The sequence below is a fragment of the Arvicola amphibius genome, chromosome 11 (assembly GCF_903992535.2).
Source record: "Arvicola amphibius chromosome 11, mArvAmp1.2, whole genome shotgun sequence".
NCBI classification, from domain to species: Eukaryota; Metazoa; Chordata; class Mammalia; order Rodentia; family Cricetidae; genus Arvicola; species Arvicola amphibius.
In genome coordinates this window covers 117,050,255-117,073,630 of record NC_052057.2, presented here as the reverse complement: position 1 = coordinate 117,073,630, position 23,376 = coordinate 117,050,255, and the positions used below count along the sequence as shown (strand labels likewise).

The following is a 23,376-nucleotide window of genomic DNA, read 5'->3' as shown; positions in this document are numbered from 1 at the left end:
AATACAAACAGTCATTTCTTTCCGGCTTATTTTAGTTATGGGCCATCAATCAGGCCTAATTATTTAGAAGTTATAAATATTTATTCTGAGGATAAGTTCCTGATGTTGGTAGTGTTGACTTCCTACACGAAGTTGACATTGATGGACAGCCAGGCTTCCTCTTCTTAGGATTACATACTGTACTGAGTTGGCTTCACAGAGCAAAAGAGAACAGTTAGGGAAGTCTGACCTCACAGCCATAGCTGGCAAAGTTGTCAAAAGAGTACAGTTACTTGGACCTTTCCAGTTCCTCCTTTCAATCTTGTTTGCTCCATAATGTTTTTGAGTATACTGCCTATACCACCAATAGACATGGATTTTAAAAAAATAAGTATGTGTAACTATTCATGTATCTTTGTTGGATGTTAAATGAGAAATTCTGATTTCCTGGTCTTTGGTAGGGTGTGATGTTATTTATTACTTTTCAAGGCTTCCAAGTGTTTCCTGTAAAAGGTTCGTTTTCAATAAAATACACTCAGTTAATTTGAATGCAATCATTCCAGCTCCAGAACCAGCAAGGCATCCTCTGGGCTGCTAATATTCCATTGTTTTTACATCTGGCCACCTCAAGCTGGTCCCTCAGTTCGGGGATTTATCATATAAAAGCTGAAGTACCCATCTTCAGGGCTTATCTTTCTGCCTCTTTTTTCATTGGTACATAACTGGCAAACCAGCTAAACCTGAGGAACCCAAAGACTTAGTTCCCGCCTATGAGAATTAGATGCAGGGTAGATCGGTTCTCTAAGGTTCTTAGAAGGTAAAATGGAAGAAGTGTGGTGGAACTCAACACTTGTGACGACAACTCACAGAGTAGTTTCACAACGTTCAGCATGGCCTTGGGGCCACAAGCTGAGCAGGGTCTTCAGAGGACTTCCTCAAGGGAGCTCCCCCAAGACAGGGAGGCAGCAACTGCAGAGACTACAAAAGATGTAATCAACCCAGAGCACGGAAAATTGCTATTAACATTACTTTTCCAGCCAATATCATACTGATCTATTTATTTTTTATTCATTTATTTAGATTTTTTTTAAGACAGGGTTTCTATGTGTAACCGCCCTAGCTGTCCTGGAACTCACTTTGAAGACCAGGCTTGCCTCGAACTCACAGAGATCCTCCTGCCTCTGCTGGGATTAAATATGTGCGCCACCACACCTGGCATCATACTGTTTTATGATGGATTATGTTTCCCTACAACTGTGAGCGAAGGCTAAACTCTTTCCTTTGCCAGGTATTTTGTCTCAATGAGACACAAAGCTAAATACAATGACTTAAGCACTAATTAAGTTTTAGTTGACATCTAAACACTCTCTGATAAACCACCCCTTCATATGTAAAATGAGGTTGAACAACTGCTCCTCAAGATTCCTTTGCTGCTTGGCATCCCTTTGACTCTGGTGGTGGGCGTGGAACTATGATGGCTGAATCTCCCTGCCCTCTCCCGTGCCGCATTTGTTGGTTTTTGCCAAGCAGGCAGCTTGCTGGGATGTATGCCCATCCTTCTCCCTCCAAAACAACAGGAACTTCTTTAAGAACAAAGAACAGTGCTTAGAGGAAGTAGACATTTCATTACTGTTTACTGAACAGACCACAAGCTGTACTTATCCATGGAAGTTCATGATATTGCCAGTGTAAGACCATATGGACAGCAGTCTTACAATGCAGCTCATGTATTGTGGAATTAAATGACACCTTAACCATGTGATCACAGGGCAGTGTCTAAAACATCAAGGGGTCAAAATTTGTTTTAGGTAGGACTTGAATATGTCGTTATGCTACCATTTAAAATTTAGAAAGAAACACTTCCTTACATTTGGAAAGCACTTTACTTTTTTAGTAGACTTGATCATTAATTTTCCCATCATTTTATATTGTGTAAAAAAAGCAGTTCAAATAAGCAAACAGTTTGATCCAGTGCTGGGTCATACTATATTTGTACTTTGTGCAATGATTTTAAGGATGGCCTTCACACACTAGTTAGCACTCAAAGCTGTGTTAAATACAAGGAAACTCATTCTCCCGTTTATTTTTGTTACGATTTTCCCTTACAGTAACAAGATACCTTGTGCTGAATGTCTGGAGACGGAAAGTGTGAAGGACATGGTGCTGGCTCTACTGGAGACCCACTCTCTGACCCCACTGCACACAGCATGGTGAAGGGCATCGTGTGAGAGTGTAGAAAAGAGCAAGAGGTCACTTGCTGAGACAGGAGGCCAGAAAGATCAGAGCAGCTGATGTAGGAGCCCCCTCTGAGAGTTGTGAGTATGTTTTACGACCATTGGTTAATAAGGAAACTATTTGGGACAATGGCGGCTTAGCAGAATACGGCCAGGCTGGAAGAGATAGGCGGAGTCAAGGAGATGCCATGTAGCTGCCAAAAGAAGACACACTGGCATCTTAGGAACCTTACCAGTAGGCCACAACATCATGGCAATACACAGATTGATAGAAATGGATTAATTTAAGATGTATGTAAGAGCTAGATAGAAATACGCTACACTCATTGGCCAAACAGTGTTGCAATTAATATAGTTTCTGTGTGATTATTCAGGTCTAGCAGTCAGGAAACTAATGAGTAGTCAAAATGGTGCCCAGATGACTAGGGCTAACACACATGGCCTGCAACCCACTTCAGTCTGGGTCCTTGTACACCCACTCAGAGTAGGAGAAAAGCAGCTGAGAGCACACCAGCAGCTTAGCACTCTCTGCCTGGGAAACTGGCCTGAACAGGTCTGTTAGGCCTGCACAGGCAGGAGAGCATGGCAGATTCCCACCACCATACACAGGTTGCAAAATGCGCTGCATGGCAGATTTAGCTTTTACTCACATAAAAAAAGGTTTGTGTGCTGCATCTTCCTTCCCAGAGTTGAGGTGGTGAGCTTGGCTCTTACTGGGTGGTCCCAGAGCTGGCAGTAAAGGAGGTACCTCCACAATATTGCAAGGCTGAGAGAGGTAGAGCCAGCATCCAGGGTCGCTGCAGCCAAGCTGCTTAGCACTTTAAAATGCTCCTTGTCAGAAAAGGATTTCAGATACACAATAGCACATATTCAGACATAAAATACCTCTAAATGAAGCACAGTGTATTCAAAAAATGTACTTAGGCTTGGGAAAGAGAAGAAAAAGAGTATAGAGAGTTATAAAAAAATAAATTGTTTTAAAAAATAAAACAAAGTCTTTAAAGAGACAGTAAAAGTAATATAAAAGAGTACAGAGTCATAGATTAAAGAAGTAAAAAAAAATAAGACACATAAAGATGGAAAATACAGAGTCTGGATCATACCTGTTATTGTGGTTTTTTTTTGAAATTTTGACTGCAGAGATACATTTGATTTTGGGAGCTGCTAAGCTAAACCAATATATATATTTTAAAAGTATCACGACTTCAAAATTTGAGTCTAAGGATATGTTATGTTGGAAAAGAGGTGCTGCTTTTGTTTCCACAGAAGATGAGAACCTGTGAATTCCTTCCAGGCTAATGTAGTTTGATGGACCAAGACTCCCTCCCTCCCAGAAGGTCTCTATGACCCCTAAAAATATTTTACCCAACAAATAGCAGGAAGCAGTTTGGAGAAAACAATACCTAAATTCCCAAAATAATTCTTTATAAATGTTTGTTTTCATTTAAAGGAGGATATAATATAGACATGAATACTTTATATTGGTATAGATCTTGGTCTATACCAAGGTATATTTTGTTATACTATGTATATGTATTTCTGTTCTTGTTTGAGGTATTTTGTTTATGCAGTTCATTTAAAAATGTAATATATAGCAGAGCAGTGGTAGCACATGCCTTTAATTCCAGCACTCAGGAGGCAGAGGCAGGCGGCTCTCTCTGTGAGTTCAAGGCCAGCCTGGTCTATAAGAGCTAGTTCCAGGACAGGCAGCAAAGCTACACAGAGAAACCCTGCCTTGAAAAAAAGAAACAAAAAATCCCCCCAAACAAAAAAAATATATATGTAAAAAGTTACAAATTAAAAAAATAGATAGTCATTTATAATAGTCAAACTTGTAGTCATGTTTGTTAGGTTTTCTAGATATATAGAGATATATTTCAGTTAGATAGATAATCTTCAGCACTCCAAAGACCTACAGAATATGACATTTAAAAGGTTTTAAGAACTTAGACTTTTCTCAACAGTGAGACATGTCTGCTTCTGGCAGCACCAATTACTTCAGAGAGGATGATGTGTTTTGAAGAAACCCATTATGAAATTTGCCCATGTGACAAGGTTAGCCATTTGGGCAAGAAACTTCTTGTGTCTAGACTGCTTTATGGTGTGCTATATGAACTGTACATGCAGGGCACACAGAAAAGTGTCTGCTGAACTTTCCAAAAAATGCAATCATCCTTCAGGGTTCCTGCTTTACAGAAGAAATGGTATGTGTGATGGTTTGAAAGAAAATGGCCCCCAAAGGTGGTGGCACTATTAGGAGCTGTGGCCTTGTTAGAGTAGGTGTGGCCTTATTGGGTAGTATGTCACTGTGGGCACAGGCTTTCAGGTTTCTTTATCTCAAACTTCACTCGTTGTGTGATCTGAGAGTTCCACTTAGAGCTCAGCCCCTTATGAAGCAATCTGATTTGTCATACTTTACCTCAAATTTTGTTCCCTCTGCTCCTGAAGTATAATAATGAACCATGAATTTTTTTATTTTTTATTGAAAATAGATTTTTTTTATCATACAATGAATTCTGATTATGGTTTTCCTTTTCCAGCTCCCCCAAGACCCTCCCCAACTACCCACGCAACAAAATCCACCCCTTTTCTTTCTCTTTATCATTAGAATAAGCATCTAAAGAAATAGCAAAACAAAATTGGATTAAAAATAGGAACAAATACACAAGAACAGAACAAAGCAAACAAATGACCAGCAGAAGAAACAAAGAAAAAAAAAAGCACAGAAACATATAGACTGAGACACACACGTTTGCACACACAGACATCCCACAAAAACACAACATGGGAAACCGTAATACATATGCAAAAGGCATGTAAGAGAACAGAAGGAAAGAAGGGAAAGAGGAAGAGAGGGAAAGGAGGGAGGGAGGGAGAAGGGAGAAAGGGGAAAAAAGTAATGGCCAGACAAAACATTATGAGAAGAAACCTCCCTAAAAGCCACTGAGTTCATTTTGTATTGGCTGTCTACCACTAGTCATGGCACCACTCTTAAGAGTGGCTTTTACCCAGTAAGAGTTTACTGGAGAAAAATAAATTCTTCCTTTGCCAGAGATTATCAATCGGAGACAACTCCTGGGTTAGAGCTGGGGGGTGGCATCTACTCCTCCTCTCAGTGCTGGGACTCCATCTGAGCGAAGGATTTTTTTTTTTTAATTAAGTAAGGAGTAGTTACATCCACGTGTAAGTTTGAGTATGGGACAAGGATGGCTCATAGTCTTTTCAGATGCCATCCAGGCTTCTCCTGAGGAGTGTTTAACTGGTGAATGTACACGGCTGTAAGCATTCAATTTCACCCAAAACACAGAAGATGAGTCATTTCACACAGAGAGAATTTGAATAGAACTGGCCACGCTGCATGGATAGAAATTAATATGCACATTCCATTTCTTGTAAATGGTTAGACATGAGATATTAAAGGGTAAAGAAACTGAGGGAAAATTTAATTTGTGACTCATAACAGCCTTAATCTATATTTTACAAAAGCAGTGAGAAGTGGTAAGATTGCAAAAAAAAACTGATCAATAACCCCTAAGGTCCATTAATAAACTGTTTTAAAGGCATTGATATTGATGTTATCAGTGAATATGTAAGAAGTGTTACTGGAATGATTTGGAATAAAGTTCCTTCATTTTTTTGTGAAGTATTTCCAAGAAATAAAACCTGGAAAGAATCACTTCTCAATGATAGTCATTCGCAAGAACATGACCTGTGCATTACCAGTCAAACAGCGAACCGGGGAAGACACAGACAATACCATAGTTGGTTTAGACAAACCCGTTTACACTCGTCTTTCTGGCTTCTTCTGTGCTTACACCTTAGATACTGATCCTCGGATATTTCTCCACATAAACATCAGACATGGTAATGTGCGCTGAAAACCCCAGCACTGGGGAGGGGGAGACAGGCATATCCCTGGAGCTTAGTCAACTTGTTGAGTTACAGGTCAGTGCGGGGCCTGGTCCCCACCTCACAGCCCCCAAAACTAAAAGGTGAATGATGCTTTTTGTTTTTCTTTTTTCCTTTTTTGAGCTTTGGAGCCTGTCCTGGGACTAGCTCTTGTAGACCAGGCTGGCCTCGAACTCACAGAGATCCACCTGCCTCTGCCTCCCGAGTGCTGGAATTAAAGGTGTGAGCCACCATCGCCTGGCTGTGAATGATGCTTCAGGACAACTCAAGGTTGTCCTCTGATCTCTAACACACATGCACACACCAAGGAGCAATACCCCCCCACACACACAGTCCAACATGTACTCCTCATCACATGCAAATACAATGAAAAGAAAAAAACCCTTTGTTATACTGGGGTTGGAAGGGTATATTAATATGGGAGACACTGGGGATGGGAGATAAGAGGGGCAATGAGTCTTAGTAGAAGCAAATTATGTCAGAAAACACCATAATGAATTTATTGCCTTGTACATTAATTTAAGAAGATAGAAAACAGGAAATGTCTGCTTACCAGTAACAGTAATATGAGGAGAGCAACTTCATTAAAGAATTATTATAATGTGCATACATAATATAATATAATATATACATATAATCTCATGCACATGCAAAATAAAATAATCAACTAGTTCTTAGAAGAAAGAGGTCATTATACCAAAAAATTAAAGCTTTGATGATATCATATCTACCTGGTTGGTAACCATTGCCCAAATGTCACAAACAGGAACATGGAGACACACACACACACACACACACACACACACACACACACAGTCCTTTGACCAAAGGCCTGTTGGCCTGTTTTTGTTTTTGTTTTTTTTTTTTACATTAACAGGAAATGTTTTGGACCTGAGTAAGAAAGGCTCCAACTTGACTATGTAAGCAAAGGCAGTGAACACATGTTCTGTGGTTTCTAGGCAACCAGGTAAGCCCTCTAAGTGTGGGAGGAAGACCTCTCCATTCTTCCAAAGTCTCCACAGTGCAGGGAAGAGATGAACGTACAGCAGAGTGAGGTACCATGACCCTGTGGTCACGCTGTCTGATGGTTTAAAAAGAAGGGTCTGCAGTGCCAGTGACCCAAAAGACCCACCTTCTCACTAGTTCTTGGAGCTATATTTAGGATGTCTGTGGTATGAGTTGGCCATTAGGAAGGAAGATTTGGGAGAACAAGGCTACAAAGAGTTAGAACCCTTGTAGAGCAGCTGGCCCTTGGCCATAGTCACCAGACTGATAACCACAGGAAGTGTAGGAAATGGCACTTCCCTTTTTGATGATTGTCCAGACAACCAGAAAGTAATGGGTGGGTGTTCTCAGTCTACAGAATGACAGCTTTGGAGCTGAGCTAGCATAAGAAGAGATAGCCCAAAAGCCGTGTTCTTTAGCTCCTATGGAACCAAAGACACATCTAGGAAGTGGAAAAGCTGGGAGGGGAAGAAAAGGGAAAACCGGGCTCTCCCCTTAACCACCTTAAAATCTGGTTACTGCCAGCAAATGGCAGTACCTGCGAAAGTGTCCATACTCCCAGAAAAATATAGAGAAGAGGGATGCTCAGTACAGTGAGAATTTCCAAGATGGTTGAGTGTGCTCTGAAGAAAGCTTGGGTGGGGTAGTTTGAAATGTAATTGGCCACCATAATCTCATAGGAAGTGGCACTATTAGGAGCTGTGGCTTTGCTGGAGTGGGTGTGACCTTGTTGGAGGAAGTGTGTCACTATGGGGGTGGGTTTGCGGTTTCCTATGCTCAGGATACCACTGAGTGTCTCAGCTGACTTCCTGTTGCCTGCAAGCTGTAGCAGTCTCAGCTACTACTCCAGCACTATGTCTGCCTACATGCTGCTGTGCTTCTCATCATGGTGATAATGGACTGGACCTCTGAAACTGTAAGCGAGCCACCCCAATAGAATGCTTTCTTTATAAGAATACCTGTGGTCATGGTGTCTCTGCACAGCAATAGAGACCCTAACTAAGATGAGAGATTTTGAGTGATGGGAATGAACCAAGCTTGCTTGCCTTGAGTGCCTTGCTCTACTGCTTATTAGCAAGCTCTCTACTCCCGACTCCCAGTTGTCTGTTTTTTTGGCCTGTACCTCTGGCATGGCTTTATTTACTGCAGAACCACGAGTCTGTAGGAACTAGAAAATTTTGCCAGTCATGCTGAACCTCTAGTCCTTCCAGCAACCTTCAGTTTGTAGGATGGAAGAGGGCTGTCTGTTAGCCAGAAGAGCTTGTTCCTTAAAACTACAGCGCTTCTAACCTCCTTCCAGATTAACCAAGAAAAGCACCTTGGCTCCTAGTGCACTAAGAACAGGGCAGAGGAAAGGGGAAAGGATGAGATGTTTCACTGGTGGTCGTGAAGGGTCAAGCAGAAGGAAAAGAAAAGGAAACCAGGAACGAAACAAATGGTGCTCTCTGGCTGACACTTACAGACCTCGGGGAAGCCATGGAAGGTACGGTGCGAAAGCTCCGCTGAGCTAGTATTGTGATACATTGCCTTACTTATATGCTTTTGTTGATGGTCCTTCTGACATTATTTTACCCAGCATTCATCTCGCTGGAAATGTCAGTGAAAAGGAGAGGCCAACACGGGATATTTTCCCTTTCCTGTAATGTCAGGCACACACAGATTCCCCAGCTTTCCCTGCACCAAATGGAGGAACGGTCTTAGGAAGGAGAATGCAGGAGAATCCAGATACTGCACAAGCTTGACAGTTTTGATGCCCATAAGGTAGGAAGTAGAAACAACGTAAAATGCACCATTCTAACCACCTCAGGTGGAAAGTTGAGTACCAGAAACTAAGCCATGTATATTCACAATTCCCAAATCTGTAAGAATTCTTATAAAGTTAATTTTATACCATTCAGTGTATAAATGTCATCGGGCCTCTTCTTTCCTATGATCTGTATTTACAAAATTTATGTCTGCCTGTACTGCTTAAGGAAATACATCAATAGTACTGAGATGGGATATAAGGAGGGAATTGTGGGAACAGGAAATGCTTGGGAGAGGGATTTCAGATTTTGGATACCACAAACAGGGACCCAATGGCTCACTGAGACAGTATGTGTTTGTCAAAAGGCAACTTATCAAAGACAACACAATTTGCTGACTTAGGTCCAGATGGTATATCTCCAGAGACTTCTCAACCAAGCATGTCACAGTAATTAGGTTGTGTTGCTTAGGGCTAAAGTGGTGTATAACTTTATATTCTTAGTGTACCTGGCCTTTTCTTTTAGGTCATCAACCAGTTCCCAAATCATGACACAGAGACTTAATAGTTTTAGTTCTTTTCTGGGAAGCTTTTTAAAAACTTAATTAACCTGTTTCTTTTTACCTACCTTTTGCCTTGGGGCTTTTCACCTTTCTTACTTTCTTGCTGTCTCAATATCTGGCTGGCTGATAGCTGCCCGGCTTCTGACCCTGGGTGTGTCCCATGTTCTCTCCTCCTTCTTCTCTTGATCTTCCCTTATCCTTCCTCTCCAGCCTGTATTTCTCCTATTTATTCTCTCTGCCTGGCAGCCCTTTCTGTCTCTCCTCTGTCTTGCTATTGGTCATTCAGCTCTTTATTAGACAAATCAGGTGCCTTAGGTAGGCAGAGTACAACAGCTTTCATAATTAGCAAATGCAGCATAAGCAAAAGTAACACACTTTTACATAAAGTAATATTCTGCCCCATAAACAAAAGTCACACTGTTATCTACTTAAAATAATATTCTACAGCATCCTAGCATTGCCCTCTCCTAGACCTAGCTGATGCACCTAATAAATGCACTGTAGAACTTTGTTATTAAAAAAACCTTCAACTGTTAATTCTATTACCAATTGCAGTCTTTGGAGAATATTAGAAAGAAGGGGAGTGGTTTCTTAGCAAACTCTAGATGTAACTTGAGAGCTACCCAAATTCCATATTGAATGAAAAAAGAAATAAAAAGGAAAGGATATAACTGGTCCTAGGTATGGTGGAGAAATTTTATTATAGGTATGTGGGAGAACATAGCCAGAGGCAGGGACATTGGGAGAGCTCAGAGTGGACAAGTCCTTGAGTCATGTGAGGAGGTGGGGAACGGGAAAGGGGAGAGAGAAAGGACCAGGGACAACAGCCAGGAGACCCAAAGAGAGCTGACAAAAGGACCAGGTAACCAAAATACTTGGGTTATATAGGGAAGAGCAGCGGGGGAAGGGCAGTCCAGTCCTTAGGCTGGAGAGGTTTAGGATATGGGGCCGGTATGCTGGCTAGGAAGGCTCAGTTACAGGTAGGGACTAAGGGATACAAGGAGACCCTCCAACAGTGTCTGCTGCGATACATAAAATAGGAACCTCAGCAGTTTGTCCAGTTTGAAACCTAACTCATACACACCCGTGGTAAAGAAAGCACAGTTCAGTTCTCTTTAGAGAAGCCCACACTTGTCTTATTAGGTGAGCTTTATTTCTTTCTGTAGCATCTCTTTCTAATAAGCCCTCTGCTTAACATCTATATTAAAACTTTCTTTTAATAAAATCTCCAACTCTGTTTCTTACTGGCTCATCCTGAAATTATTTTCTCTAGTAAAGCCAGGAATGCTGGTTTTGCCTGAATGGTGGTCTGTAAAGAAAGGGGGAACTCTCCAGGCTCCCCGGCAAAATGGACTGGAGATGTGGCTATGTCCCTATTGCTAGAGATGATTCCAGGTTTAGTTTCTGGGAATGCAAAGACAAAACCTCACTTTTTGGCCGTTTGGGGGCAGCTGTTGAAGAAATACGATTTCCCCCATACTGTGACCTTTGATAAGTGCCCATACTCAGGTTCTAGACTGTCTATTTAGGGAGAATGTAGATGATTCCAGAAGCCTTTGCTACAGGAAGTGGGAAGTCAGGTGAAGTATTCTCTACGGGACACTAGTCGTTTTTCTAAGAACAACAACTTGGAGGTAATTCTGCATGTAGCAACACCTCTCCATTGCCAGCTCTCTGACAACATTGGATTCGGTACTTTTGCATTGTTGTGATTAAAATACCCAAAGGAAATAAACTGAGGGATGAAAGGGTTATTTTGGCTCACAGTTCCAGAGAGACTTTATTGTGGCCAGGGAAGTCATAGCAGTAGTGGGCCTTACTGTTACAAACAGTAGGATCCCGTGGCAGCAGGAGAGCAGGGTCTGAACTAATAACCTTCAAAAGTCTGTTCCTAGTGACCTGTTCAGACAGCCAGGTCCCACCTCCTGAAGATTCCTGGGTTTTCCAAACCAGCATCACCAGCTGGGGGATAAGGGTTTAGAACCTTTGTAGATTTTTGGATTGAGCTCCCTAAATGCTAACTCTATAATAGTGTTTTGTGAGAATCTAAAAGTGTTGGGGAACAAGAGTCTTTTACTTATTTATCTATTGTAGTTTATATTTCACCATCTTTTGATGGAGGACTCTCATTGGTTAATAAAGAAACTGCCTTGGCTTTTTGATAGGGCAGGATTTAGATAGGTGTAGACATAACAGAACGCTGGGAAAAAGGAAGTGAGGCAGATGGCTCGAGCAGTCGCTATGACTCTCCTGTCCGAGATGGATGCAGGCTAGAATCTTTTCGGTAAGCCACCCCTGACGGTGCTACACAGATTACTAAATATGGGTTAATCAAGATGTGAGAGTTAGACAATAAGAGGCTGAAACTAATGGGCCAGGCAGTATTTAAATGAATACAGTTTGTGTGTTGTTATTTAGGGGCATAAGCTAGCCAGGTGGCCGGGAGCCGGGCCGGGTGAAAAGCAGGCCTGCTCGCCTCATCACTACAATCTTACATTAAGTAATCCGAATCAGATTTATCTCTCTGCTTCTTCCCATCCCCGTCATTATTTCCTGCTGAAATAATGTCCTCCATGGGCAGGAAAGGGCGCCCAAGACAGAAGGAGGCTGTGAGATAAAGAGATGCAGTAAAAACAGACTGCGGTTCTGTCTCATAGCTGTATGAAAAGGAGGCCTCCTTTCTCCCTGTTTGCCACGCTTGCCTTGATGGGATCCATACTTTATGTGGGTAGCCCCCCCCCCCCCACACACACTTCACAGCTGGCAAGGCCGAGGATCCAAAGCAGTTGTCAGCGGTGACTGGGGAAACTGCAAGCTGCAGAAGGGGAGGGAATAAAGCCGGGCATCCCACAACTGTGGCTTTCTTTGACTCTGTCGCAACGGGGGAACTTCCAAGGTGGTCCGGAACTCGGGGAAGATCTCTGGAAGTTGACAGCAATTTGTGAAATCATCACATATGTCACAGACACGACGCAAGCAAAGGGCGACACAAAAATGATGATAGTTTCTGCTGATCGTTAGCTGGTTTGCCCAACTGCTGCCATTTTTACAGGTCTCACAGGTACCCCGTACATGCATAAGCACAGGAAGAAATCCATGGCTGGGCACTTTACATAACTGTAGATACTAGTCTGGCGGGGGCAGATTTCAGAGAGAAGAAAAAAAAATTTTTTGGAGTCATAATAACATTTTTATGTCTTAACTAAGGTTTCCAAAAATACTGATGGCACAAATGACATAAATCCCTGTTTTGACACTGAACAGATCAACGACCATGTTGTACTCATGAAACTGTGGCGTATCCTTTTTGGAGACTGAGCATACACTCCTGGCGTGTGCTTAGGCACCGGAACCAAATTCCCAGGAAGAAGGCAAGAGGTGGTGCGCTGCTCTCGGGCACCGCCCCCATGCCCGCCCCATCCCGCTGGAGCCAGAGCGCCAATGCTCGCGAGAGCCCTGCCGGCTTCCACGTTTGCCACGTTCCAGAGAACCAAGGCAGACTAAAAAGCTGCGTGCCGCTCGAGCTTTGCAGCCCTTGCGCAGCGCCAGACTTGCTTCGGCCTGCAAAGGGCTGGGGGGCGGGGGGGGCAGGGGGAGAGGAGAAGCGGGGGTGGGGAGAGCGTAGCCGGCCACACCCCCTGACAGCAGTCTTCTCGATTGGCTCGCATTGCCGTCCTTCAGACATGGTGGGTGGGCCGAGGCCGGCGGGGGCGGGGCTGAGGCCGGGGTAGCTGAGCCCTCTTGGCCGCCGAGGGAGCCGCAGGCTGGACGCACGCGAGCTTAGCTGCGCCGCCCCACGCTGGTGCAAATATTCTGAGGCGCGGTGAGCACGGTGGAGGCTGAGGCTTTGCTTCAGAGTCGCGGATACCCAGTGTCCCTAGCGCACTCAGCAAGGCCCCCGTCCTTTGCAGTCCCCCGAGCAGCTCGCGATGGCCCCGCGCAAGAACGCCAAGGGCGGCGGCAGCCAGAGCAGCAGTAGCAGCAGTAGCAGCGGCAGCGGCTCGGGCAGCGGTAGCCCGAGCACGGGTAGCAGCCGTAGCAGCAGCAGCCCCGGGGCTCGGAGAGGTCAGAGTCCCCGCAGCCGGGGCCGGGCGGCGGGCGGGAGCCAGGTGGGCGCTGCAGGTCTGGTCTGGTGACCGGTCCACTGCACCTCTCCATCCCCAGCGTGGCTCCTGTGCGCGCGGGGCGAGGCCGCGCTCACCGGGCGGGGAGGTGGAGAAGCTGAGCTCGTCCGAAGGAACCCCAGCAACCGCCTCGGATCTCCAGGACTCAGGCTGCCCGAGGTCTTTGCGCAGCCCTTTCTTGTCTTTCCTAGTGGAAACTGGGCGTAGAGGACCCTTTATCATCTTCTTGCAGTTTTCGGGGCGCTTGACCCTGAGCCAAAGTCAGGGAAAGTAAGTTCCTGCCTGCCCGCCCAGCAGCGTTGAGTAGCAGCTTGGAGGAGTGTGTTTTCAGGGGCTGGGATGGGAGTGAATGCATCGTTCTTGCAAATTATTTTAAGGAATTTTATTTGGATTTCTTAACACGTATTGTGTTTGCCTTTTAAAATAAGTGATGTCATAAAGTACTGTGTGCGTGTGTGTGTGTGTGTGTGTGTGTGTGTGCGCGCGCGCGCGCGCGCGCCTTCTCTTTTTTTTTTCCTCAAAAAAAAAAAAGGACTGGGTATTCACCTTTCTTTATGTGCTTAGCTGGCAGACTGGAGAACAGATGTTTTAAATCTGTTTCGTGTCATATTTCATCGGTTCTCGGTTTCTTTTCTATTTCCTTTGACTCATATTTAGAATACTGGAACTGGAATACACATGTGTACTGAACGTGAGCTCTCAATTTCGCTAGAAATGATTTAGATTCTGTGTCATGGTCTGCGTGCAGCCCATTATTATATGTCAGGAAAATACGTCGGATGGTTATAAGATCTGTCGGGAAAATAGACGAGGCAACTGTGGTTTTTCTTCATAGCACTTACTGCCTTGTTTATCTCCGTGCGTACTCTCTCCTGTCCTTTCTCTTTCTTCAAGTAGAATAGTTCTGTTCCATAATAGCTGCTCAGTAAATATTTGATTAGAAAAACGAATGAATGAATGAATGTAAGTGGGGAATGCAGTGCAGTTAAATCCTGTGTACAGATTAACATTCTGAGAACTGTTTGTATTCCTAATGGGAGGAACTCTATGTACACAGTTCGGAGTTCAAGGCCACTGTAGAAATTAATTCACCTTTTGTACAGGTAAAAATGACACTCTGGTTCCCTGGCCTCTAAGTCAGCTGACCTTACACAGGCAGCACCGCTGTGGCTGTACGTATGAACTGTATGAACGAGAAGAGACTCCTGCATGTTTACGTCCAAAAGAGAAAGCTAACGAGCAAGGTTTTAATGTGAGGTTTCCTGTAGCTACTCTACTAGTGAAGTGTGTCTTTGCTGCTCTCCTGGGAACTTTGTGCCTGCGTGGGAAGTGCTCTACCCACTGGGCTACATCCCCTATCCTTCTTCCTATTACTTTTTCATGTACGGAACCCTGGAGTAGAGCACTGGTTGCATCCAAGGAAGTCACTGTTGAAGCCTTTCACTGGTATGAATGGGCACAGAGATTGTGCTGCTTTTCCTTACCCTTGCGATAAATGAACCATTGCAACTGCCTGCCGGAAGGTTTAGAAAATGCTAGGATGTGTAAGAACTTATTTTATCATATTGTTCAATATGATATTTTAGAGTAAATCCAAGCGTCTTCAGTTGTCAATATTTTAATACACTGCTTCCTTAACTATAACGGAGCACAGTCTGAATGAAATACCTGTGCTCTAACCCCTCCCCCAAATCCAAGCCTTCATTATGTAGAGTGGATTATTCTTCCCAGGTTGTTATTTTAAGTAAATACTGAGTTCTGGCTGTGGGTGGAGAAGACACCAGCGGTGGAAACTAAGATTCTTTCCTTAGTGCTGCACAGCTACATCACAGCGAGCAGGTGTGGTTCTGTTTGCTGTCTTCTCATAGCAGGCTACAGCTGGAAGATAAACAGGCTACCGAAAGAACAGTTAGCTTTATGTGGTTTCTGAGATAGGGACATTGGGACATGCAAACCAGCCCTGGCTGCTGGAGAGTTAGTTCATAGGCTCAGATAATGGTGACATTGCTGTGACATTTAGAGACTTCTAGTTACATAAGGTCAGACAATTAATGCTTAAAAGTTACATTGTTCAGTCTGTGGAAGTGCAGGTAGGACGGAAGAACTCCAGGATTCTGTTACCCACCAAACTGCTGGAATCTTGGGCTCCTAAACAGAATGTGTGGTATCCTATAGGGATTGGGAGTTTAGTTTATCAAGTTTTCTTCTGGCAATGTCCAAGCTATAGTACAGGTCATTGCAGAAACTTCGGCTTCTGTCCTTAACTCATTGGCCTTTGGCTAGAATATGCTTGAAATAGCACATTAGTGAATTTTACTTTGAAAAGTAAACACACTAAGTTTTTAGCATTGAGAATCCGACGTCAATGGGGACATTGGTCACATGACTCATTAGTGCTTGGATTTTTATGTAAAAGTATTGTGTGGGGGGATGGGAGATAGTGTTTTTAGAAAGAAATACTTTAAAGTAGGCTTCTGCTTTCATTATCTTTAGCTCAATTGAGAAGTGATAAAGTTGATTTTCATTTTACATTTTCCAGTCTCACTCCTTAGAATACAAAAGGAAGGAGTTTTTAGGCATCTTACCTTTAACTTGCATTTAAAATGATATTTGTATGGCCAGTTGGGGCCAGGAAAAGCCTTTATGGTTACCAATTGGGAAAGCTTTTGAGGAAGAGGGCTCATGGGAGACTTTGGGCTCATGATGTAGTACAGAGGGGCTGGCACCCGGTGTCACTCACCATTGCTCCCATTCTCTTAACTTGCCACCCTCTGCCTATTTTGCCTGTGACTTGCTTCTGTCTTACCGCTTCCCAGAAGGTGTCGCTGTAGAACACGTTCCCCCGCCCAACCTGAAGCTTCTGATTATATAAAGGCAACTAGGTTTTAAAATTATTTAATAAGTGTGGACTTTTCCAGAGAACATTATCTGTTGTTGTTTCGTTCTCTCAAGATAGCTAGCAGATTTTGAAATTTGGTAATAAGAATTTGTGTGGAACAACTTTCTTGAGACGTACGGAGAAGGAACTCTATCCATATGTTTAGTAAGATAAACTCACACAGTCATTTGGTGCATTTTGCTCGTTTGGAAATGTGGTTCTGAATTTACCCTCTTTCACCTCTGCATGCTTTCCGTGTCTCTTGGGTTACTAATGTGTATGGTGTGCTGCTGAGTGTCGCCTGACTTCCTTGAAGGAAGTGCTTTCTGGCGCAGCTTTTTCTTAACCAGGGCAATCAGTTCAGGCCAGTGGCTTAATCCTCTCCCAGCCATTTAAGAATGGAAAAAAATAGGAATTTCATAATTTTCCCTCTATAACAATTGTATGTTTTTGTTGTTCTGGTAGCAGCATTTTTTCTAGCTTGACCAGATCATATGAAATCAGGTTCTATAAAACGCTCAGAGGGAATTCTTTACAATCATACCATGGGCTGGGAAATAAAGAGCTACATTCCAGCCCTGTACCAATGCCATCTGTCCCACAGAGATTATCAGAAAATAAGTAGATAAGTGTTACATTTTCAGCTCATTAATAACAACCTGAATAAAAGCTTTTGTGAACAAGCTTCTTTATTTCTTGTTAGTATTAGATATTTTATTCATGTGCTGGTTAATCCCAAAAAGGAACAACACAAGTCATTTTTTTTCTCATGAAAGGCAGTCTAGTTTAAAACAAAGAATCTGATAGCCCAGGCTCCTATTTAGTTAAGCAACATGTGATAAGTCTCTCTGATATCACTAATCCTGATATATTTACTCTCTGTTTTGCTTCCTGGTTCTGATAGCCTAAGACAGTTTGGTAGCCTTGATGCATGGTGCAGATGGCTCTATGCTGGTAGTAAGAGACAGTGCAAAACCTGAGAAAATACAAAATATACATCTTGCTTGAAAGTCTGTAATATTGTTATTTTGTAAGATGTTAGTTTCAAATAAAAGATGCTTTTGCAGTAGATTATATTGTAACTTTCTGATGCACATGATACGTTTTTGTAAGTGTTTTGTTCAGCTGCCTTCCTTCAAATTCCTATCTGCCAGCTAATCTCTTAGAGTTTTGTAACTTTCTGTGTCTTAGTAGAACTCAGATACAATTTGATCTTTTGATGCTCTTCCAGCTATTGATGTCATGTCATGAGAAGTACTTGGCCTGCATCTTGAGTATGCTGCTTCTACATCCCCAGCAAGTACAATGTACAAGACTGTTAAGTAAATTCCTTCTAGTAGAAGCTGTATTCGTAGCTAGATAAAAACCAAGGCATCCTTGTGGGATTTTGCATACTAGGATGCCTAGAGATGATAGTATAATATATAGTGCATTTCAGAGTAAGAAAGTAGTTCATAATTCACTATAAAAGGGACAATATTTGAAGATAGGATGTTTTTACCTGATTTACTTATTATGCATATTGAAACATTGTAAGGTATTCCATTAGTGTGTATGGTTTTTCTGTAGTAGTTAAAAATAACTAAAAGCAAAAACTGTATGTCAGTAGAAGCCATTTACAGTTGACCAGGATAATTTGAGGAAAGCTTCAGCTTTCTGTCTCTGGATTGGTGGTGTCTGGCTATTTCCCTGTCTGCTGCCCCAGTGTCTAGCTGTTGAGCACGGCCCTCATGAGTGGCATATGCCATTCCAACTGAACATATGCCTGTTACATTCTACAGAATCTCCATTTCTAGGCTAGAGATGAGATGCTCGTGCCCTCTGTCCCGCTGTAGTGGTGAATTCTGGAGTTCAGTGAATGAATTCTCTTTTTTGGTTCTGGTACTGCTGGGAGCCAGGGTGGTATTTTATCATCATTAGAATTGCTTTTACTTTTATTCTTGTGTTCCTCTGGCGTTCAGATGTTCAGTCGTTTGTTCTGCAGTTGACATCTGTTTGTCAGGGAGCGATTTGCTTCCTTTCAGCTGCTGTCCTTATCCTTTCTTGGCAAGCCATTGAATGGGACTTCATTCTGATCAGGTTGATTATTACCAAGGACAAACAAGTTCTAACCTAGTAGACCCAGCTTTAAAAGGAAGTGTTCTAGGAGAGGTGCTGAAGGCTGCAGGGTGTCCGTTCCCCTGGCCGTGAGATGCAGGGAAACTTGGCTTGTCCCACCAGTGCCACCTCCCACTGTGGGTAGTTTCTCTGCTCCAAAGCAGAGATCAGTATGAAAGGGGAAGAGGATGTTGTGCACTGGCAGAGAGCAGCCTCAGCAGCAGACCCAGCGAGCTCCTGCTGGATTTGGAGAAATGTTGGCTCCTCTCCTATGTGTATGCCCACAGATCTAACCCAATGACTCATTCATGATGGAAGACAGCCAGGGTGGCCTTAATTTTAAAGTGGAAGAATATTGTTTGATGAAATAATTTTATTCCATGGCCACCATTATTGTAATTGCTTTTGCTTCTGTAGGCATTTCTGCCCACCACAAAATCATTGTTATTATGCTATGCCTATTGTATTTCTCATGCCACAGATGCTTGTATGCTGAGTGTTAGTCCCAGGATTTGTCTTAATTCCAGTTATTCTGAAATGGCATACTGGAAAGCCTCTTCAGTCTTAGGTTCCCGTGCACATTTTATTTAGGAATAATTTCTTTTACATGAACAAAAGTTATTGTCAATAAACAACTGTTTATTGGAAGGATATATAGCATTGAACTTTGTCTTCCTATTCTTTGAATCAAATGAATTTTAATATGCTACTTCTGGCTTAATTTTTAAAATGGTGTCATACCCTTGTTTTTTGAAAGTACCAACTTTCACTTCGTACATAAAACATATTTGTGCTGCTTTTGATCTGTACCTATTGAGATGTTATTTTAAGAGTATCTACTGTACATGTCAGGAATAAACCATTCTCAACTTGTGGATTTTCTTCTATAGTATCATTTCTTAGCCATTTTTACACATTTATTGATCATTCTTTTATATGCTCTTCTAATTTACATTAGACAAACTATAAAGTGTTATATTGAACATTACATGCTAAATACTTATATCTAGTATTTATATATGTACATATTATTAAAATACACTTACTATTATATTTATATTAATTTAAGATGAAAAATGTTTTATTATATGTTCACATGTATGTCTGTGTACCCTATTCATGCCTGGTGCCTGTGGAGACCAAAAAAAGGCATCAAATCTCTTGGAACCAGAGTTACACAGTTGTGAGCACCATGTGGGTGCTGAAAATTGATCCTGGGCCTTTAGAAGAGCAGCCGGTGCTCTTAACCACTGGGCCATCCATCTGTTCAACACAAGATTTCTCTTTCTTTAATTCATTCTCTCTCTCTCTCTCTCTCTCTCTCTCTCTCTCTCTCTCTCTCTCCCCCCCCCCCCCCCCCCCTGTGTGTGTGTCTGTGTGTGTGTGTACTGAATGCATATTACCCCGGGGACCAGCAGAGGGCATCAGCTCCCTTGGAGCTGGACTTTCAGGAGTTTGTGAGTAGCCTGGCATTGATGTTGGGAGGCAACCTCAAGTCCTGTAGAAGAGCAGGAGGAGCTTTGAACTGCAGTGGCATCTCTCTGTCATCAAATGTGAAACGTTTTATTGCTAACATGAATGAAAACTGCTCAAGAAGCCTGTTTCCTTCCATATAGACGTATGTATGTGCCTGTTTAACATGCAGTAAAAGCGCTGTGACTTGGTTCTTGATTGTTGTGTCTACCAATTGTGAATTCCAAGTCTTCATTTCGATAGCCACAGTGCCTCCTCCTGGCGAACAGTCCCTTTGCATTCTACCTTCCAAACTGCTCCTCTTTCTCTACCAGTTTGCCCGTTTTTTTATATGTGTCTGAATATTCTTCCCTGGCATGAAATTAGATTAGAATCGCTGGGTCAGAGCATATAAACACATACATTAGCCTCTTTTGGGTACTGCCATTTTATTTAACACATAGTGGTTGCTTGAATTCACATCCTACCTATAATGAATCACAGTCGTTACCTTTATTGTTGCCACCCTTGGAAAGTTAAACGTTTTTAAGTTTGGTGCACTTTTAAGTATTCTTACATGGCTACCATTTGCATTTTCCTGGTTCCTAGTAACACTTGACATTTTTGTTTCATCTGACTCTGTTGCTCTTGCATATTGCCTACTCCCTGGTGTGTTTAATTTGCCTGTGTGCTTGTATTGATTTGTAGAGTGTGTTTCACAACCCCAAGCCTTGTGCTCGCTCGAGTGGCAGGTCAAGGCCTTCTCTAGTCCATCATTGGTTGTTTACATTGCCATTTCCTGGGGTATATTTTTTTCAACAAGATTTTATAATTTTAATGTAGCAATAATAGAATTTTTCTGTGTTCTACTTTATGGTGTGGGCTTTTTTGTTTTGTGCCATCGTTTGTAACAGAGATGATGTCAGTTCCTTTTATGTGAGATCATAAAATACCTGAAGTTTCACTTTTTTGCGTTTGGATCTCTTCAGACCTAGGTCTTGATTTTTATTGTGTATGAACTGTTCAAGTGGGGGATCTGTTTTAAATATCTTTTACCAAGTAGATAAGGAACTGTTCTGCAGTTAGTGTTCATACAGGGAGTGTAGAACCAGATCTCACCTGTTTCTAAGCCTGGCACCGCATTCCAGGAGGGGAGGCTCATGTCACTGAGCTCCCTTTTGCTGTGTGAGAGGCTCTGTTTCTGGAAGGACAGGCCACTCTTCCTTTACACTGTCGTTTTTGCCATTTGGGCAGCTTCCGAATCTGTCCTTTGTTTGTACAGCTAGCATCTGATTTACTGTGTGACACGGGGAGTTTCTTTTCTGATTCCTTCCATTTGGTGTTCTGTATATCTCTCGTACCTTGATAGCTATTTCTTTCCTTAAATTTGGGAAATTTCTTTTAGGATTTTGCTGAAAATGTTTTCTGTACTTTTGGTCCAGGTTTCTCCTCTTTCTATCCATGTGATCTGGAGGTTTGGTCTTTTTGTAGTGTTCCAGAGTTTTTGCATTTTCAGTCCTGGACATTTTAGATGTAACTTTTTTTTTTGACCAAATGATCCAATTTTTCTACTTTACCAAGGCCTGAGATTCGCACTGCCACTTGATCCATTCTGCTGATGAGGCTTTCCATTGACCTTATTTGACTTACTGAATTTTCCATGTTTTTAGTTTTATTTTTTGCCATGTTTTGTTCAGAAATTCTATCTTTATGAAATTCTATTTCCATATTTTAAATTGTCTTATTTCATTCAAACATTTTGGGTTTTTTGCAGTCTTTATTTCATCAATTATTTGTTTCCTCTTTGAGTTGCTTAATCATCTGTCTACCTATCTATCTATCTGTCTGTCTGTCTATCTATCTATCTATCTATCTATCTATCTATCTATCATCTATCTATATATCTATCATCTAGCTATCTATCTATCATCTATCTATCTATCTATCACCTATCTATCTATCTATCTATCTATCACCTATCTATCTATCTATCACCTATCTATCTATCTATCTATCTATCTATCTATCACCTATCTATCTATCTATCTATCATCTATCTATCTATCATCTATCTATCTATCTATCTATCTATCATCTATCTATCTATCATCTATCTATCTATCTATCTATCTATCTATCTATATCTATCATCTATCTATCTATCTATCATCTATCTATCTATCTATCTATCTATCTATCTATCTATCTATCTATCTATCTATCTATCTCTATCTTGCATCCTGACCAAGCCACAGTTTCTCTTCCCTCCTCTTTTTCCAGAACTTCCCTCTATCCCCTTGTCCCCACTCCCAATCCACTCCTCCTCTGTTTCTGTTTAGTGAAGGTCAGGTCTACTATGGGTATCAACAAAAACATGGCCTATCAAGTTAGAGTAAGACTAAGCACCTCCCCATGTATTAAGCCTGGGCAAGGTGACCGAGTATGAGGAGTAGGGTCCCCAAAACCTGTGGAAGTGTCAGAGACATCCTCTGTTTCCACTGTTAGGACTTCCACAAGAGGATCAAGTTGCACAACTGTCACACATATGCAGAGAGGTTACCTCAGTCCCATGCAGGCTCCCTGGTTGTTGATTCAGTCTCTGTGAGCCCCTGTGAGCCCAGGTTAGTTGATTCTATGAATTTTCTTGTGGTGTCCTCGATCCCTCTGGATCCTACAATTCTTTCTCCTCCTGTTTTGCAGGATTCCCCAAACTCCATCTAATGTTTGTTTGTGGGTCTGCATCTGTTTCCATCAGTTGCTGGATGATGCCTCTCTGATGACAATTGGGTAGGCACCAATCTGGTCACAGGAGATGGCCAGTTCAGGCTGTGTGTCTGCTATTGCTAGGAGTATACACTGGGGTCATCCTTGTAGATTCCTGGGAGATTCCATTGTGCCAAGTTTTTGCATGCCCCCAAAATGCTCCCCATTCCAGTAGTCTCTATCAGTACCCCCTCACCCCGATCCTCTGCCTCCCAACCTGATCGCATGTTCCCTTCCCCACCCACCCTTGGTCCACTCACAAAATCTCTTCCATTTTGTTCTAGGTATCTCCCCATGAACCCTCCTTGTTACCTAGTCTCTCTGGGTCTGTGGACTGTAGCACAGTTACCCTTTATTTTATCTAATATTCTCTTATGAGTGAGTACATGCTGTGTTTGTCTTTCTCGGTCTAGGTTACTTAGGAGATTTTTTTCTAGTCCTATCCATTTGTCTTCAAATTTCTTGATGTTCTTGAGTAGTATTTTATTTTCTTGAACTTGTAAGATTTATTTTGGCTTTGACCGATTAGTCTATCTGTGGCCAGTGCACAGAGAGGCCTAGAGTACCTGGCACGAATCTAAGACATAATTGTTAACAGTTTCTATTGGCCTCGTAGCGGTCTTGTAAG

General features: G+C 42.3%; 1 protein-coding gene across 2 annotated transcripts in view; it reads left to right on the top strand.

Moving 5' to 3' along the window:
* Window positions 1–13,142: 13,142 nt before the first annotated feature.
* Asph (aspartate beta-hydroxylase) overlaps window positions 13,143–23,376 on the top strand; it is a 163,450-nt gene continuing 153,216 nt past the window's right edge. The window contains exon 1 of one of the 2 annotated variants that reach the window (XM_038347168.2): window positions 13,143–13,499. In XM_038347168.2, the coding sequence (XP_038203096.1) occupies window positions 13,364–13,499 (136 nt within the window). In that variant the 5' untranslated portion in view covers window positions 13,143–13,363. The remainder of the gene's footprint in view (window positions 13,500–23,376) is intronic. The other variant, XM_038347167.2, reaches the window with a different exon arrangement.